Genomic DNA, 20,288 nt, shown 5'->3' on the forward strand with positions numbered 1-20,288 from the left:
ATATATCAGTACTTCTTTTTATGGCCAAATATTTCATTGTATGTGTGTGTCACCTTTTGTTTATGCATTCATCTGTTGGTGGACATATGGTTTCTTTCCACCTTTTTGCTATTGTGAATAGCACTGCTGTGAGCATTGGTCTATAAATATTTATTTGATGACCTGTTTCCAGTTCTTTGGTTATATACCTAGAAGTGAAGTTGCTGGGCTGTTTAGCATTTCTGTGTTTAACTTTCTGAGGAACTGTCAAAACTGTTTTCCACAGTGGCTGCACCATTTTACATTCCCATCAGCAGGGTACCAGTGTTTCAGTTTCTCCATATCCTTTCCACCATTCTTGTTTTTGCTGCTTTTTGTTATAGCCAGCCTAGTGGGTATGAAACGTGGGAGTGTCCTATAACTCTCTGCTGCTGCTGCTAAGTCGATTCAGTCGTGTCCGACTCTGTGTGACCCCGTAGATGGCAGCCCACCAGGCTCCCTGTCCCTGGGATTCTCCAGGCAAGAACACTGGAGTAGGTTGTCATTTCCTTCTCCAATGCATGCAAGTGAAAAGTGAAAGTGAAGTTGCTCAGTCGTGTCCGACTCTTAGCGACCCCACGGACTGCAGCCTACCAGGCTCCTCTGTCCATGGGATTTTCCAGGCAAGAGTATTGGAGTGGGTTGCCATTGTCTTCTCCATATAACTCTCTGAATTCTTGTTTAATCTTACAGACTTTGGGAAAAGTAGCCACAGAATAGTGTAAAAAGTCTTATTAGATACTCAGAACTACTAGCATGTTTATTTAAGCATTTGATTATGAGTTGTTAGTTTGATGTTGATTATCATTATAGAGTACACATCTTTGTTTCTTTTTTATTTTTTCTTTGAGCTACCTGAGAAGAAAAGGAATAATAATAAATGAAACATCTGCAGTTGTATATGGGCAGTTACTCACAGGTCGTAAATATCAAATAAATCAAAATGGAGAAGTCCGTCTAGAGAAACAGTGGTCAAAACAAGTTCTTCCATTTGTTTATCAAACCATTGTCAAAGTAAGTCTCCATCAGGTCTCCATCCTATCTTAATGTACACTGTTGTACACTGTATAAAGAAAAGACTAAATTGTATTAATATGCAGCAATATATAATTATATTGTTATTTAATGTAATTTGAAAGATACTGTGGTCTTTAACAGGAGCATAACATGCTCAGACACTCATTCTGGGTATGTCTAGGAAACTTGTCTTTTGTATTTATTTATTTTTATCCTCAAAAAAAATCTTGCTTTAAATAAATTAGTAAATTTATTGCTATTGTGTTTGTGATCTTAAATGTTGTGAGGAGACCAATTTTTTTAAAAACGTATAGCGATAATGTAATTTGGGGGAAATAGTGTAACATACTGAGTAAGAGCACCTACTGAGTTTATTTCTTAGCTGTATAACCTAAGACAAGATCACCTCTTTCCATGCTTTAGTTTCCTCATCTATAAAGTGGGTCTAGTAGTGGTCTTTGCTACAGAGGGTTGTCCTGAGGATGAAATGAACTAATAAATGTGTGAAGTACCTAGAAGAGTGTCTGGCATATAAGGAGATAAAATTTCATTTCTAGTATTGTTATGTAGAAAATCTTTACATTTGACATTTGTAGACCACGTAGTCATAATCAAACAGGAAAAAAATCTTGATATGCAATCTATAGAAATTTTGACCATGATGACTCACTTTTATGTTTCATTCTACATAGGACATCCGAGCTTTTGACTCCCGTTTCTCCAGTATAAAAACATTGGATGACTTGTTTCCTCCTAGAAGTATGGTCTTTATGCTGGGAACACCCTACTATGGATGCACTGGAGAGGTTAGTTTCTGTTATTATTACTAATTAAAATTCTTCCTGGTTTCAGTCAGTTCAGTCGCTCAGTCATGTCCAACTCTTTGCGACCCCGTGAATCGCAGCACGCCAGGCTTTCCTGTCCATCACCAACTCCCGGAGTTTACCCAAACCCATGTCCATCAAATCGGTGATGCCATCCAACCATCTCATCCTCTGTTGTCCCCTTCTCCTCCTGCCCCCAATCCTTCCCAGCATTAGGGTCTTTCCAATGAGTCAACTCTTCGCATGAGGTGGCCAAAGTATTGGACTTTAAGCTTCAGCATCAGTCCTTCCAATGAACACCCAGGACTGATCTCCTTTAGGATGGACTGGTTGGATCTTCTTGCAGTCCAAGGGACTCCCAAGAGTCTTCTCTAACACTACAGTTCAAAAGCATCAATTCTTCAGCGCTCAGCTTTCTTCATCGTCCAACTCTCACATCCATACATGATCACTGGAAAAACCATAGCCTTGACTAGATGGACCTTTGTTGACACAGTTATGTCTCTGCTTTTATACTATCTAGGTTGGTCATAACCTTCCTTCCAAGGAGTAAGCGTCTTTTAATTTCATGGCTGCAATCACCATCAGCAGTGATTTTCAAGCCCAAAAAAATAAAGTCTGACACTGTTTCCACTGTTTCCCCATCTATTTCCCATGAAGTGATGGGACCAGATGCCATGATCTTAGTTTTCTGAATGTTGAGCTTTAAGCCAGCTTTTTCACTCTCCTCTTTCACTTTCATCAAGAGGCTCTTTAGTTCTTCTTTACTTTCTGCCATAAGGGTGGTGTCATCTGCATATCTGAGGTTATTGACATTTCTCCCGGCAATCTTGATTCCAGCTTGTGCTTCCTCCAGCCCAGCGTTTCTCATGATGTACTCTGCATATAAGTTAAATAAGCAGGGTGACAATATGCAGTCTTGACATACTGCTTTTCCTATTTGGAACCAGTCTGTTGTTCCATGTCCAGGTCCTACTGTTGCTTCCTGACCTGCATACAGGTTTCTCAAGATGCAGGTCTGGTATTCCCATCTCTTTCAGAATTTTCCACAGTTTATTGTGATCCACACAGTCAAAGGCTTTGGCATAGTCAATAAAGCAGAAATGGATGTTTTTCTGGAACTCTCTTGCTTTTTCGATGATCCAGTAGATGTTGGCAATTTGATCTCTGGTTCCTCTGCCTTTTCTAAATCCAGCTTGAACATCTGGACGTTCACGGTTCACGTATTGCTGAAGCCTGGCTTGGAGAATTCTGAGCATTACTTTACTAGCGTGTGAGATGAGTGCAATAGTGTGGTAGTTTGAGCATTCTTCGGCATTGCCTTTCTTTGGGATTGGAATGAAAAGTGACCTTTTCCAGTCCTGTGGCCACTGCTGAGTTTTCCAGATTTGCTGGCATATCGAGTGCAGCTCTTTCACAGCATCATCTTTTAGGATTTGAAATGGATCAACTGGAATTCCATCACCTCCACTAGCTTTGTTCGTAGTGACGCCTTCTAAGGCCCACTTGACTTCACATTCCAGGATGTCTGGCTCTAGGTGAGTGATCACACCATCGTGATTATCTGAGTCATGAAGATCTTTTTTGTACAATTCTTCTGTGTATTCTTGCCACCTCTTCTTAATATCTTCTGCTTCTGTTAGGTCCATACCATTTCTGTCCTTTATCGAGCCCATCTTTGCATGAAATGTTCCCTTGGTAGCTCTAATTTTCTTGCAGAGATCTCTAGTCTTTCCCAGTCTGTTGTTTTCCTCTATTTCTTTGCATTGATCGGTGAGGAAGGCTTTCTTATCTCTCCTTGCTATTCTTTGGAACTCTGCATTCAGATGGGAATCTTTCCTTTTCTCCTTTGCTTTTCACTTCTCTTCTTTTCCCAGCTATTTGTACCGCCTCCTCAGACAGCCATTTTGCTTTTTTGCATTTCTTTTCCATGGGGATGGTCTTGATCCCTGTCTCCTGTGCAGTGTCATGAACCTCTGTCCATAGTTCATCAGGCACTCTGTCTATCAGATCTAGTCCCTTAAATCTATTTCTCACTTCCACTGTATAATCATAAGGGATTTGATTTAGGTCATACCTGAATGGTCTAGTTGTTTTCCCTACTTTCTTCAATTTCAGTCTGAATTTGGCAATAAGGAGTTCATGATCTGAGCCACAGTCTGCTCCTGGTCTCATTTTTGCTGACTGTATAGAGCTTCTCCATCTTTGCCTGCAAAGAGTATAATCAATCTGATTTCGGTGTTGACCATCTGGTGACGTCCATGTGTAGAGTCTTCTCTTGTGTTGTTGGAAGAGGGTGTTTGCTATGACCAGTGCATTCTCTTGGCAAACTCTAGTAGCCTTTGCCCTGCTTCATTCTGTACTCCAAGGCCAAATTTGCCTGTTACGCCAGGTGTTTCCTGACTTCCTACTTTTGCATTCCAGTCCCCTATAATGAAAAGGACATCTTTTTTGGGTGTTAGTTCTAAAAGGTCTTGTAGGTCTTCATAGAACCATTCAACTTCAGCTTCTTCAGCGTTACTGGTCGTGGCATAGACTTGGATTACCGTGATATTGAATGGTTTGCCTTGGAAATGAACAGAGATCATTCTGTCATTTTTGAGATTGCATCCAGGTACTGCCTTTCGGACTCTTTTGTTGACCATGATGGCTACTCCATTTCTTCTAAGGGATTCCTGCCCACAGTAGTAGATATAATGGTCATCTGAGTTAAATTCACGCATTCCAGTCCATTTTAGTTCACTGATTCCTAGAATGTCGACGTTCACTCTTGCCATCTCCTGTTTGACCACTTCCAATTTGCCTTGATTCATGGGCCTAACATTCCAGGTTCCTATGCTATATTGCTCTTTACCGCATCGGACTTTGCTTCTATCACCAGTCACATCCACAGCTGGGTATTGTTTTTGTTTTGGCTCCATCCCATCATTCTTTCTGGAGTTATTTCTCCACTGATCTCCAGTAGCATATTGGGCACCTACCGACCTGGGGAGTTCATATTTCAGTGTCCTATCTTTTTGCCTTTTCATACTGTTCATGGGGTTTTCAAGGCAAGAATACTGAAGTGGTTTGCCATGCCCTTCTCCTGGTTTCAAGTTAATACAATTATTTAACTTCTCTTCATTTAGGTGTAAAGTAAAATGTAATACTGAAGGGGAAAAATAAGAAAAAATTTATTCATCTAATTTGTAAGCACAGTATTTAGGTATATATTTTTAGTGTGAGCACATTGCAATCAGGATGTGATGGAAAAAGAATTCAGATTCTGATCTCTTTTTGTAGGTTTATTTATTATGGTAGCATGCATAAAGTTGTTCTGAAATTATTTTAGATGTATTTTTGTGTATTTTAGATGTAAATTATGATGAATTTATATATGTGTTGATGTTTTGGGGAACTCCACCTCTTACATGAGAAGAGGTACATGCATGTATAGAACAGGAGAATGCAAGAAAGAACCTATGAGGGAAGATTAAAATTGGAGGTAGTAAGGTGAACTCACGATTACTAAAATACCTTTAAAGGTTTATAGGTATGTATGTAGGCACATGTGTGTATCTATCTATGTATGTATATTTGTAGATGCATAAATGTGTATGTCTCTATACATAGATATAGTTTCTGGCTCTATTTGCTTTAAGAATTGGAAGCAAAGACACTGTGGTACCATGTAACATGTTGATCTTGATCTCTAATACCATATCCCAATAAAAGGAACAAGGCTTCTCAAAGAAAAAGCTGAATACAGGGCTGGGGCAGAATAAGTTCAACATGAGCCTAGAACCTCTAGTTATGCGGGAAACCAAGAAAGTATTCACAAGAGTGATGTGAGCATATCACATAAACACAGGAACCAGGTTGAAGAGCCTCCGACTGGCCAAATGTGAGACTGTTTAAGTACTAAAGTAATCGAGTACATGTTAATTATAAATCATTAGGAATGCATGATTCCATAGTGATAAGAAATAGATAAATAAAGGGGGAGGGGAAGAGCTTTTCCTTCTAGTATTATTTCAAGGATAATTGTGGAGGGAGTGAGGGAGTTGGAAAACCACTGTTTAACATGCATTGTGATTCAGATTGGATCAGGCAACAGTCATTGGAAGATAAATCTAAGGGGAGCCTTTGATCCAGGAGCAAGATATTTTCATGATCTTAGAAAATGTCTCCCCATAGGTTGTTTATTTAGTTGCAGGGAAAACAAAAAACTATCATTGTACAGTTAAGAAATTGAGCAACATCTTGATTGTATGATTAATATTTAATTAATAATATCATTGAGGGACAGATGAATATTCTGTACCTCCAGATGGGATAGCCTACAAAGAACACATTCTCTGTGTACTCTTCTGGCTGAGAATATATAACATTAACCTAATCACAAAAAAGCACTAGAAAAATCCAAATTGTAGAACTTTTTTTTAAAACACAGGGTGGAGAGGGAGGAATGAAATATATTCTTCGAAAGGTTAGGGTATAAAAGGCAGGTACTCTGGGTAAATTCTAGATTAAAGGAGGCTAAAGAGATATGACAACAAAATACAAATCTGATCCTTGCTTGGTCCTGTAGTAGGGAGAGAAAAGAGTTTTCTATAAATGTAATCATTTTTAGGTCAACAGACAAAATTGGTATATAGGCAGTAGATTAAAGTATTTGTCATAATTTTATGTACTTGATAACTATACAATGGTAATATAATAAAATATCCTTCTTCTTATTTACCAAAATATTTATTAGTTACAGGTATGATGTATATAAAACAGTCTCAGAAATTTCCAAAAAGTAATTATGTACATGTAAATACACACATGGTGAAAGTGTTAGTCGCTTAGTTATGTCCAACTCTGCAACCCCTTGAACTGTAGCCTGCAGGCTCCTCCATGGAATTCTCCAGGCAAGAATACTGGAGTGATTTGCCATTCGCCTCTCCAGGGTATCTTCCTGATCCAAGGGTCTCCTGCATTGCAGGCAGATTCCCTACCATGAGCCACCAGGGAAGCCCATATATGATATATATAATATACCGTCAGAAATTTCCAAAAAGTAATTATGTGCATGTAAATACACACATGGGGGATTCCCGGTGACTCAGCAGTAAAGAATCCTCCTGCCAAGCAGGAGACCGGGGTTCTATTCCTGGGTCAGGAAGATCCCCTGGAGAAGGAAATGGCAACCCACTCCAGTATTCTGGCCTTGGAAATCCCATGGACAGAGGAGCCTGGTTGGGCTGTAGTCCTTGGGGTCACAAGGAGTTGGACACAACTTAGTGACTGAGTACGGAATCACACAAATACACACATAAAGCACAAACGTTAGTAAAATGCTGATAATAGGAGAATCTGGGTAAATGTTCTTTGACTTGTTTTTATTTTTGCAACTTTTTAAAAGACTGGTTAACAACTGGTTAAAGCAAAGTACAGTGACTCAAGTTTATAATATAAGCACATTCACTTACAAGTTCCAAGAAAATTTCCACTATCCACCTTGTTTTATTGTATTTCAGAAATAATAAACACTGTTCAAATAAGTAGAAAAATAGGTAAATAAAATGTAGTGAAAGAGACTCAAATATATTGTGATTTTTTTTTTCCTCTAAGGTTCAGGATTCAGGGGATGTGATTACAGAAGGCAGAATTCGTGTGGTTTTCAGCATTCCATGTGAACCGAATCTTGATGCTTTAATACAGAACCAGCATGTGAGTATAATAGTCTGTATTGTTTAATTTAGAATTAACTTTTAAAATGTTAGAAGGATATTTTTGGTACCTCCTTTGAGTTATTGCAGATATTTTATTTAACACTGATTAAATTCTCTCACAGTTGCCTCTAGTGTTATTTAAAAATAAGTATGGCATTTGTGCTCAAAACTTCATGCAGATCTTTGGGGGGAAAACAAACTGCTGAAATCCTACTATTAATCTGTAATAGTTGCTGTGGGTTATTTTGTTCAAGCTTATAAGTAGCCATTGATTAGTATACCTTCTGGGAATAGACAGGTTTTTTAAAGCCTTTCATAATTAAAGCCTGAACTTTTAGTTACAAGTGACAAATGACCTTCTTGCAAAGGTTATGCATCTCTATTCAGCTAAAGATGAACAGTCTCTGGAGAAAATTAGAAACTGCACTTAAGTTCGTGACATTCTTTTATTTTTCCCTTTTAAAATAAGGTGATAATCCTGATATCTGTCATTTGTTGATACTGATTGATTAGATAATTAACTTGACTGAAATTAATTCACATTTAGCAAGCTGTTGCTACTTATATTTTATTTTCACTAGTGGTAAAATCTAGAACTTTATTTCCTGTGAAATGAATTTGAAGTGTTAGTCATCAGCATACACATGAGGAACCTTTATGGAAAGCAGAGAATGCCCTAAAATCTTGCCATGGGGTCTCTTTTGTAGAAATAATTCAGAAGCCATAGTCAGGAAATCAGGAAAGTGAACCTTTAAATGAAGAAGCTGGAGCTTTGTTTGGGAGTCAGTGGAGTTAGAAGAACTTGTGTTGCTTCATCCTTGGCTTTTTCTAGATCTGAAACAGCCTACCCAGTTCTAAGGGTACAGTGTTGCTAGGCATGCCTTCTCCAGTATATTTTCTTTCTCTTTACATGCCTTTTTTAACTTTTACTCAAACCTTCTTCTTTCTCTACTTCTTATTTTACATATACTAGAATATTTGTGGTGATTTAATTAATTTTAACCATACTATAACCCAGCATTTTTCAAAAGGAGTACTAATTATTTTCTGAGTGGGTCAACTGTGTGTTAAAGAGGACTGCCTTGTATATGGCAGGACAGTTGGCATCCTTGGTCCCTGGACACTAAGTACTTGTAGCCTGTGTCATTTATTGTTTCCAAATGCTTATTCAAAAAGCGGTACTATCTGTGATAGAGAACTACTGCCTTAATTCTTCCTTTCTATTCTGGAAAGCATTACTTGACTTGTTTGTATTATTTCTAAATCTGATAATGATTTTGATGGAAAAATTGTGTTGCATTCTTTACTAGCATATTAATGTATTGTGATAGTGACTTTATGGGGCTTCCTTAGTAGCTCAGTTGGTAAAGAATCCACCTGCAATGCAGGAGACCCTGGTTTGATTCCTGGGTCGGGAAGATCTGCTGGAGAAGGGTTAGGCTACCCATACCAGTATTCTTGGGCTTCCCTGGTGGCTCAGCTGGTTAAGAATCCGCCTACAATGCAGGAGACCTGGGTTCGATCCCTTGGTTGTGAAGATCCCCTGGAGAAGGGAAAGGCTACCCACTCCAGTATTCTGGCCTGGAGAATTCCAAGGATTGTATAGTCCATGGGGTCACAAAGAGGTGGACACAACTGAGTGACTTTTAAAAAAAAAGTGACTTTATGTCTCAAGTGCGTAAAGAGTTTGTTCATTTAACGGTCATTATAGACATGATCATTAAAAAAATAATGGTGGAAAATAATTCCTTACGAATCTCTGGAAGTTTCGCTTTACTGATGATAAACTATCCTTATATTCCCATGAAATAAGAATATAAAATAATTATATAATTTATTAATAAATGTAACATTTATTGTTTCATATATTTATTTACAAGAATATAGTATATGAAATCTATATAAAATAAGTATGTGTATATTATTGCACACATAATATTAGTAGTATATGATAGCTTACCCTTGTTGGTACTGAATGTGTGAGTAATTTGCTTTCTGGTTAAAAATTATATGATCTGATACTTTTTTTAATTTGAATATCTTCATAGTTTCTTCCCCTAAATACATAAATAAAGGTTACATATCACTGACTGAATTATATTAACGATGCTGTTATGAGCCTCTACATATTTGTTATTTTCATATGATAATTAATAATTAGGATAAATAAATATTACATATATCCACATATGAAGGGCACTCAGTTTTGCTCAGTAGCAACTATTTTGATGACATACTCATATTTTAATTCAACGTTGTAATTATCAAGACTTCATTTTGTCCCAGGTACTTTACCAGGTCCTTCTTAGAATATGAAAAGTAATTTTTAAAAATTAGTTCTCACCTATAGAACTTGCCATTTAGTACTTACAGTAGAGTTTATGTCTTGAGAAAGTTTCACAAACTGTGTTATTTCCTCCCCCTTTCATTCACCCTTGGGAATCCTATCCTTTAAGGATAGAAAAGAGCAGAAAAATTCTACTTATAAATCCTCTTTAAAAAAAGGTGGGGGTGGGGTGGAGTGGGAAAATAGGTCACTTACTTTTTTAAGAATCTTTTCATTGCCACAATCCAAAATGTTAGTGATGTCTTGATTGTCTCCAGATTTTAAAGGTAAAGATATGCTGCTTTAATGCCTTGTGTTTCCATAATTGACTTTTTTGTTTTTATATTTAAAGAAATATTCTATAAAGTACAACCCAGGATATGTGTTGGCCAGTCGCCTTGGAGTGAGTGGATACCTTGTTTCAAGGTTTACAGGAAGTATTTTTATTGGAAGAGGATCTAGGAGAAAGTAAGTTTATGTTAGAGAAATTTACTTAAAGTGGCAGAAAAAATAAATGATAAAATAAAATGGTTAATATTTCAGTATTTATTTTCTCTTATTGCTTTGAATTTTCCTTAAAAATTACGTATAAATCCTCTGATGGTGATCTTTCATCTAAATGGCACATGCTGTAGGTGGTTGAAAAGACAGTTTTTATTTTTAGCAGCTAACAAATTGAACCTTGAAAAAAGGTATCAGAAGGTGTGTGTGAATCTCAATAATATATTTCCCTGAATTTTCCTATTTCATTCTCCTCTCTAATTATATAATCTATTTATATGCTTTGTTAACTTGGGTTTTGAAGCCTTTCCTCTAGTTTTTCTACTTCTACTACTTTGGAAATAACCATGATAACTAAAACAGAAAACTTTTCTAAAAATTGAAAGCAAAGCTTTGTATTCTTTGAACAAAATTTTAAAACTTTTGTGTGTATGTGTGTGTGTGGTTTAAATTCAGCCCTCATGGAGACCATAAAGCAAATGTGGGTTTGAATCTCAAATTCAACAAAAAAAATGAGGAAGTACCTGGATATACTAAGAAAGTTGGAAACGAATGGATGTATTCATCTGCAGCAGAACAACTTCTGGCAGAGTACTTGGAGAGGTAAGTTCCTATGGCAGGATCCTACTAGGCATCCAAAAACGTAGGAAAAGTGGTAAGGATTTTGCCTTGCTGATAGGGAAAGTGTTTCCTTTAGTAAAACATGACACATTTAAATTAGTTTAGTGTCATGGAGTGTTATAGACATTAACTAAAATAGAGTGGGAAAATACTGTACTTAAATTAATCATGTGAAAAAGGATAATGAGAATGGCCCTCCCTTTGGTTAAAAATTTCCTTAACTTACTGTGATAAATTTTTCACTAGTCTAAATGTCTGTGTCAGTAGTAATAAAATTGATATATATAAACACAACAACCCTTGGCATAGTGAATTTTCTTAAAACTCCAGCTGGGCAGTTGATTACTATCCTAGAATTATTGATTTTTATTACTAAAATAGTCTGAGAAATCAACAGGTCTCAACTCCTCATTATAAAAGTGAGAAATCTGAGTACCAGGATTTACTGAGTTTACTCAGTGTCAAAGATTTATAAGAAATATCTCGTTATTTCTGTTAAATGATTGAATGTTCTCTCCATTGTTTCACTGGTTTCTAACTCTCTCATATTTGAGAATCACTAGTTTTCTAGGGCTGCTTTGCCAAAGTACCACAAACTACGTGGCTTAAAATGACAGAAATTTATTGTCTCACAGTTCTGGAGACCAGAGTCCAAAATCAAAATGTTGATAGCGCGATACCTCCCCTGGAGGTGCTAGGGAAGGAACTGTCCATGCCTCCCTCCTAGCTTCTTATAGCCTCGCAAGTTTTGTTCCTTAGCCTATAGCTACATTACTCTAGTCCTCCATCTTCACATAGTTTTTCTCCCTATGTGTCTTAATATCATCTTTTTCTTTTAATTTTATTGGAGTATAGTTGATTTACAGCATTGTCTTTCAGGTGTACAGCAAAGTGATTCAGTTATATTAAAACATATATATGTTCATTCTCTTTTACATTCTTTTCCCTTACAGGTTATCACAGAATATTGAATAGTGTTCCTTGTGTTATATAATATGTCCTTGTTGGTTATGTATGTGTGCTGAGTCACTTGAGTTGTGTCCAACTCTACGCGACCCTATGAACTGTAGCCCGCCAGGCTCCTCTGTCCCTTGTTGGTTATCTACCTTATATATGGTAGTGTATGTCCCAAGCTCCTGATTTATCCCTGTCCCCCACGTTTCCCCTTTGGTATTATAAGTTTGTTTTTGAAAGTCTGTTTCTGTTTTGTATATTTGTATAATGTACAAATACATAACTTCATTTGTATCATTTTTTTAAAATTAGATTCCACATATGAGTGATACCACATTATATTTGTCTTTCTCTGTCTGAGTTCACTTAGTATGATAATCTCTAGGTCTATTCATGTTGATGTAAATGGCATTATCTCACATGCTAGTAAAGTAATGCTCAAAATTCTCCAAGCCAGGCTTCAGCAATACGTGAACCGTGAACTTCCAGATGTTCAAGCTGGTTTTAGAAAAGGCAGAGGAACCAGAGATCAAATTGCCAACATCCATTGGATCATCGAAAAAGCAAGAGAGTTCCAGAAAAACATCTATTTCTGCTTTATTGACTATGCCAAAGCCTTTGACTGTGTGGATCACAATAAACTGTGGAAAATTCTGAAAGAGATGGGAATACCAGACCATCTGACCTGTCTCTTGAGAAACCTGTATGCAGGTCAGGAAGCAACAGTTAGAACTGGACATGGAACAACACACTGGTTCCAAATAGGAAAAGGAGTATGTCAAGGCTGTATATTGTCACCCTGCTTATTTAACTTGTATGCAGAGTACATCATGAGAAACGCTGGGCTGGAAGAAACACAAGCTGGAATCAAGATTGCCGGGAGAAATATCAATAACCTCAGATATACAGATGACACCACCCTTATGGCAGAAAGTGAAGAACTAAAGAGCCTCTTGATGAAAGTGAAAGAGGAGAGTGAAAAAGTTGGCTTAAAGCTCAACGTTCAGAAAACTAAGATCATGGCATCTGGTCCCATCACTTCATGGGAAATAGATGGGGAAACAGTGGAAACAGTGTCAGACTTTATTTTTTGGGGCTCCAGAATCACTGCTGATGGTGATTGCAGCCATGAAATTAAAAGATGCTTAACTCCTTGGAAGGAAGGTTATGGCCAACCTAGATAGCACATTTAAAAGCAGAGACATTGCTTTGCCAACAAAAGTCCGTCTAGTCAAGGCTATGTTTTTTCCAGTGGTCATGTATGGATGTGAGAGTTGGACGGTGAAGAAAGCTGAGCGCCGAAGAATTGATGCTTTTGAACTGTGGTGTTGGAGAAGACTCTTGAGAGTCCCTTGGACTGCAAGGAGATCCAATCAATCCATCCTAAAGGAGATCAGTCCTGAGTGTTCATTGGAAGGACTGATGTTGAAGCTGAAACTCCAATACTTTGGCCACCTCATGCGAAGAGTTGACTCATTGGAAAAGACCCTGATGCTGGGTGGGATTGGGGGCAGGAATAGAAGGGAACGACAGAGGATGAGATGGTTGGATGGCATCACTGACTCGATGGACATGGGTTTGGGTAGACTCCGGGAGTTGGTGATGGACAGAGAGGCCTGGCGTGCTGCAATTCATGGGGTCACAAAGAGTCGGACACGACTGAGCGACTGAACTGAACTGAACTGAATATTCCATTGAATATATGTATACACCTTCTTTATCCATCCTGCTAATGGACATTTCTGTTGCTTCCATGTCTTGGCTACTGTAAATAATAGTGCTGCAGTGAACATTGGGTTGCATTTATCTTTTTGGATTATGTTTTTCCTGGCCCAGGAGTGAGATTGCTGGATCAGATAGTAATTCTATTTTTAGTCTTTCATGGAACCTCCATGTTGTTCACCATAGTGGTTGTATCAATTTATATTCCCACTAACAGTGTAGGAGGATTCCCCTTTCTCCACACTCTCTCTAGCACTATTGAACATATTTTCATGTACGTTTTGGCCATCTGTGTGTCTTCTTTGGAGAAATGTCTATTTTGCATAGATCTGCCCATTTTTTGATTGAGTTGTTTTTCTAACATAGAGCTATGTGAACTTTCTGTGTAGAGATTAATCCTTTGTCAGTCACTTTGTTTGCAAATATTTTCTCCCATTCTGTGGGTTATTTCTTTGTTTTGTTTATGGTTTCCTTTGCTGCATATCATCTTTCCTTTGTGTCTACCTCTTTGTCCAAATTTCTCCTTTTATAAGGACACTGGTCATATTGGATTAGGGCTTATCCTAATGACATTTAATTTGATTACTTCTTTTAGAACCCTATTTCATGTATTCAGTACCCTGTGATAAGCCATAATGGAAACAAATATAACAAAAAAGAATGTATGTATGTTTATAACTCAGTCACTTTGCAGCAGACATTGGTACAACATTGTAAATCAACTATACTTCAATGTTTTAAAAAGCATAAAAAAAATAGAGAACAGATTTGTGATTGCCAAGGGAGAGGAGAGGGATGGATTGGGAGTTTGAGGTTGGTAGATGCAACCTATTGCATTTAGAATGGGTAAACAAGGTCCTAATAGCACAGGGAACTATATTCCATATCCTGTGATAAACCATAATGGAAAAGAATATATAAAATAATGTGTATATATATGTATAACTGAATCACTTTGCTGTAGAGCAGAGACTGGTACAACATTGTAAATCAACTGTACTTCAGTTTTTTTAAAAAGACATTTTTTAAAAAATCCTATTTCACAGTAAAGTCACATTCTGAGGTACTAGGAGTTGAAACTTCAACTCTTATTTGAGAGGGATGGAGGGGATACATTTCAACCCCAAATTACCATCTGAAAATTTAGATTATTTCTTCTATTTACCTCCATATTTCTTTTAAAATGTCATATTTAGCCTGCTTTTTCTTGACTTTTCAACTTGATATATGCAGGTAGCTTCCTGAGAAAGCATGCATGTCTGGACATTTCTTCAAACCTCCCTGATACTTGATTGATAGCTCACCTGGGCCTAGAGTCCTAGATTGCAGATTCTCTTCTTTCAGAATTTGAAAAGCACTGCTCCATTCTCTTGTTTCCTTGGCTGTCAAGAAGTCTTGTGCCATTCTGATTCTGAATCTTTATGGATAATCTATTTTCATTTTCTGAAAACTTTCTAGAATGTTCCTTTACCAAAGCTGTTTAATAATGCAGTGGTGTGCCATTTTTCTTTCATTTTGCTCTTCAGCCCTTTCAGACTTGAAACTGATGCCTTTACATTCCAAAAAACTTTCTTGTATTATTTCTTTGATAATCTCCTTGTCACCATTTTGTTGTTGTTTTCTTTCCAAGATTCCTTTTGATAGATGTTAGACCTACAGGATTAATTCTCCTAATTTTCTTATCTCTTCTTATGCATTTTCTATATTGTTATACTCCTGTTCTACACCTGTGGGAGATTTCTTCACCTTTAACTGATACCATTTTTTATTTTTATTTAACCATTTTTAATTTCTAAAAGAATGTCCTCATTCTCTGGCATTCCTTATTTATAGCATGTTGTTCTTATAATAAATGAAATATCTTTTATTATCTAATGATAGCAATCTAGATTTTCTTCTGTTCTCACTATTTTCTGTTTTCTACAGATTGCTTTTTTTTCTTTTCTGTTTGATTTGATCTCTCCTTTCATGTTAAAGTGTTTTCAGATTTGGGGTGGGGGGGTTGTTTGTTTGTTTTGAGGCTTTTTGTTTTTTCTTTTTCTTTTGGCCTGGTAGTTCTTTAGTGTCTTACCATATTTTAGTGTGCAAGTGTTAAAAAACCTGATTGGAAATGTAATGTGCTTCAATAAGGCTTGTCCAGTGGGACTCGGCTATTTTGGCAGAGCATCTCCAAATATCACTACCTGTATGTGTATCTTTTCTGTTGGGCTGAGTAGTTTTCCCAGAAATGTGTTCTCCAGTGTTTTTCTTGGAGGACAGATGTGGAGAACAAAACAAACTTCGAGTGTTCTGGAAATTAACCAGAGGAATGGGGTCTCATTACATCGTGGACTCCATAGTACACCCCCAGATGCCTCTTCAGTACTGAAGATCTATTCCCTGGGATCCCTCAGCAGTAAGACCTCTGTAGAAATTGCCTGGCAGAAGAGAACTGCCTCACCTACAGTAACATCCCTTTCCCGCAATAGCCTCATGTCCAGTACCTCATCAACAAGGAGATATGTTTAAAAAAATAAATAAATAAAGTGATATAAAGGCTCAGCCAACCTGATTGTTGCAGTTCCGAATGAGTCTGGGGAGCCATCCTGGTTTGAGATCTCTGTGCTGCTGGCCAAGGAGTTCATTAAGAATGAACCACAGCCCAGCTTCTACATGTGCCCGGTTCTGCCTCCTTCCCTTCCACAGGTGTTGTTTTCATAGAACACACTAATAAACTTCCTCCATGTTTATCTCCATCTCAGGATCTGCTTCTTAAAGATGTTATACTTCCTAGCCTGCTTCCTAGTGGCACCTAGTTATACTTTCACTGTGCCCTGTTTTCAGTGGAGCACCTATCCTCTCCTCCTCATGCCCCTCGCATCCAATTTCCTGTACCTGGAATACACAAGGCTCGAGCAGCCCCTGTTCAACTTCTCCGAAAATAAACTACAGGATTTACACTGAGGTGGAGGTGACTGCCTAACTGTTTATTATATAAAATTTTCAACTAAAACCTCATAAACTTCACCCCGTAGTGCAGCATTAAAACATACAGAGTTCTCCTGAGCTTTTGCAGACTTCCACAGTTCGCATCAACTTGCTTCTTGTTGACTTCCCACTCTGGTGGCTTAGGGTACAGCTTATCTGTCAAATCATTTCACACTTCTCTATTCAGTTTTCAGTTTCTAAAGTTTTGTTAACTCACATATGCCATCAGATTCTCTGCTTCTTTCTTCATCTGTCTTCTAGGTCCATGCCCTTTTTTATCCTTTACTATTCTTTTCGTGGGCTGGGAAAGGAGCAAAAATAAACACATATATTCTGTCTGGCATATATATTTGGAAGTACTGCTACACTGTTCAGGGAACAATGGAATTTTGAAGAATATCAGAAGAAACTTTTAATGGATTTTCATTCTTTCTATTGTGAAGTGCTCTAGCTTTATTGTGAACCTGTATATATTATTTTGTATATTTAGCACTTGTCATTATAGTCCAAGAAGGATAGAATCAGTGACTGAAGTTTATAAGTAATTGTAATAGTTTATTATATTTATGAATTGTCATTTCTCCATCATCTTTTTATGAGGGCCTGTGAATACTTTCAATCTTTTAGTCTCTATCCCTTATGTGTGTATAGTAATCAGTTCTCAATATATTTAATATATCTCCTTAAGACCCAGAATTATTTGATCAGAAGTTTTTATGAAATTCGCCACGTGTATTTTTAAAAGCAATGTTATCATTTGTTTCTTTGGCTAGAGCTCCAGAACTATTCAGTTATATAGCCAAAAATAGCCAAGAGGATGTGTTCTATGAAGATGACATTTGGCCTGGAGAAAATGAGAATGGGTAAGCAAAATGTACGAGATTCATTGCCTCATAGCTCAACTTAGTGGTTCCACAGTGTAGTAGTAGTTAGTTTCTCAAGAATTTATATTACTTTTGGGGGGAGGATTTTGTATTGTTTCATTCTTGCTTTAAGATCTTAAAATGATTTTTTCTTTCATTTATATCAGTAAAGTACTTTTAAACTAATTTTTGTGGGTTTTTTAAATTACTGAGAAGTAACATGTCCATATTTACATTAGATTTATAATTAGCCCCAATTAAGTAGTGATTAATTAAATATTTTATATCATTTATAATTCACAGCCTTCAGAAAGTTTATATCAAGCTTTTTACATAAGCCCTCAGAAATTTTTAATTAATGTGAAAAAATTATTGTTTTTAATACAGTGCTGAGAAAGTTCAAGAAATCATTACTTGGCTAAAGGGACATCCTGTCAGTACTTTGTCCCGGTCTTCTTGTGATTTACAAATTCTGGATGCAGCTATTGTTGAGAAAATTGAAGAAGAAATTGAAACGTGCAAGGTATAATTTTCAATAATGAAGATTATTGATGAGATTTGAAGTTAAATGAACTATTTGTTATCCTATAAATAATTTGTTTCAGTCAAATAAAACATATATTTAGTGATTCTAAATTATATCAAATTATTCTATTATTTTAAAAAGTATTCCAGCCTTTTCTAGTGTCCATCAAGTTTGTCTACATAAATATAAATGTATGTCAATATAAGAAAGCCCATAGCATTTAAATTTTTATGTCCTTGTAGTGTTTCTGAGGGCTTCCCTGATATCTCAGTTGGTAAAGAAGCTGCCTGCAATGCAGGAGACCCCAGTTTGATTCCTGGGTCGAGAAGATCCACTGGAGAAGGGATAGGCCACCCACTCCAGTATTCTTGGGCTTCCCTTGTGGCTCAGCTGGTAAAAAATCCGCCTGCAATGCAAGAGACCTGGGTTCAGTCTCTGTGTTGGGAAGATATCCTGGAGAAGGGAAAGGCTACCCACTCTAGTATTCTGGCCTGGAGAATTCCATGGACTGTTTCTGATTCTAAGAATTAATATTTTATGAGTCTAGTCAATACGAAGTTTGTGATTGAGAAATAAGGTTAATTCTCAGTTCTTTCCTATTCTAAGTTCTTTAAAGATACAATTCATTTTTATTTTAATTCTTTATTTTTTGGCTGCACTGGGTCTTTGTTGTTGTGCATGGGCTTTCTCTAGTTACTGCAAGTGGGGGCGACTCTTGGTTGCAGTGCACTGGCTTCTCACTGTGGTGGCTTCTCTTCTCGTGGAGCACAAGCTCTAGGTGCTCGGCTTCTGTAGTTGCAGCACTTAAGCTCAGTAGTTGTGGAACATAATGCCTAGCACCACGGCATGTGGAATCATCCTGAACCAGGAATTGAACCCATGTTCTCTTCATTGGCAGGTGGATTCCTGTCCACTGTGCCACCAGGGAAGTTCCCATCTTTTTGTAGAACATAAAAATTAACATTTATTTCACTTTTACAGAATCACTCCTAAAATGTACTTTCCTACTGATAAACTCATTCAACTACTGTGTATTTTTGAAATCCCACTTAAACTAACCGTTTTTTATGTCTTGATTTTAAAAAGTAATAACCTTCTGTGTAGGCTTAACTGTTTTTATCTATTTTGATTCTCTGTCTTGATGCAATAGAAAATGGGTTAATTATGTTCCTTTTCTAAGCTTACAATTTTATTTCTCACACATTTGCCTTTTTATTAAAATAATGTTGCTTTGCTCACTCAGCACTCTCTTGTTTGAACTAATAGCAGAGTAAGTTAAGAATTGGGTCTCAAGCCCTGATCCCCCATCCCTCTTTCAATACTTAAAACCTTAGGCAAGATAGTTAACCTTTCCATACCTACATTTCCTGACTGGTAAAATAAGAATAAAATAGTACCATCTCATATAGTCCTCAAAAAAAAAAAAAATTAAATGAGTTAATACATATAAACTCCTTCTAATAATGCCTAGCTATTACTGATGTTTAATAATACTTAGCTGTTATTATTTGAATTCTTTTGTCACATGCTGAAGAGCTGTGAATACAGCCTGAAAAATCACCACTAGATGACTCTTAAGAAAAAAATACAAGGCCTGGAGCCAAGAGTTTGCTATTTTGAAAGGTTAATAATATTCAGTTGAAGATAGAAAATCTGCATTTCTTTTTAATAATTGTCTTTCAATGTAAAGTCTATTTCTCCAGCATTACTTTTGAAATGAGTTTTCCACTTAACAAAAGTTTATGACTTTTAAGTCCCCAAATTTTATCTGAACCCATTTGGATGCAGAGCATTGTAAAATGTTTTACACATTCTCCCCTTATTTTGCAAACTGATGATACACATACAAAGTTGTAGTCTTGTCATTTTGATGATAGCATTTTAAAAATGTGTGTACATATAGATAAGACAGGATTTTTTTTTTAAACCTGTTAATGAGTCAAGGAGGAGCAGTTATGAGTGATTTTTTTTTTCTGCTTTTCAGTTTTATAGTGTTATTAGGTAATTAAAGAAGAAGAAAAACTAAAAAATGAACATAACATTCTGAATATAATTTAAACTTTTCTTTTTAATGCAGGATCATGATTAAAAGTATCCATAGTTTTCTTATTGGACAGTGGTTCCCAAACTCAGCTAATTATCAAAATTAGTGGAGAAGTATTTTAAGAAACACACAGTCTGGATTCCACCCTCAGAGCAGTACTTCTTTAACTTTATGTCCAAATGAATCACTGGAGGATCTTGTTAAAA

General features: G+C 36.7%; 1 protein-coding gene across 23 annotated transcripts in view; it reads left to right on the forward strand.

The window, feature by feature from the left end:
• XRN1 (5'-3' exoribonuclease 1) overlaps positions 1-20,288 on the forward strand; it is a 120,598-nt gene that overhangs the window by 55,221 nt on the left and 45,089 nt on the right. For all 23 annotated transcript variants that reach the window (XR_014076643.1, XR_014076642.1, XM_081569544.1 and 20 more), the window contains exons 21-27: positions 870-1,032; positions 1,728-1,841; positions 7,458-7,556; positions 10,237-10,352; positions 10,842-10,988; positions 17,423-17,512; positions 17,900-18,035. Coding sequence is in view for 21 of the 23 variants with exons in the window: in XM_081569544.1 (XP_081425670.1) it covers positions 870-1,032; positions 1,728-1,841; positions 7,458-7,556; positions 10,237-10,352; positions 10,842-10,988; positions 17,423-17,512; positions 17,900-18,035 (865 nt within the window). In the remaining 2 variants the exon portion in view is untranslated. The remainder of the gene's footprint in view (positions 1-869; positions 1,033-1,727; positions 1,842-7,457; positions 7,557-10,236; positions 10,353-10,841; positions 10,989-17,422; positions 17,513-17,899; positions 18,036-20,288) is intronic.

The sequence above is a fragment of the Giraffa tippelskirchi genome, chromosome 2 (genome assembly GCF_054371585.1).
Source record: "Giraffa tippelskirchi isolate mGirTip1 chromosome 2, T2T-mGirTip1v1.2.pri, whole genome shotgun sequence".
Classification (NCBI taxonomy): Eukaryota; Metazoa; Chordata; class Mammalia; order Artiodactyla; family Giraffidae; genus Giraffa; species Giraffa tippelskirchi.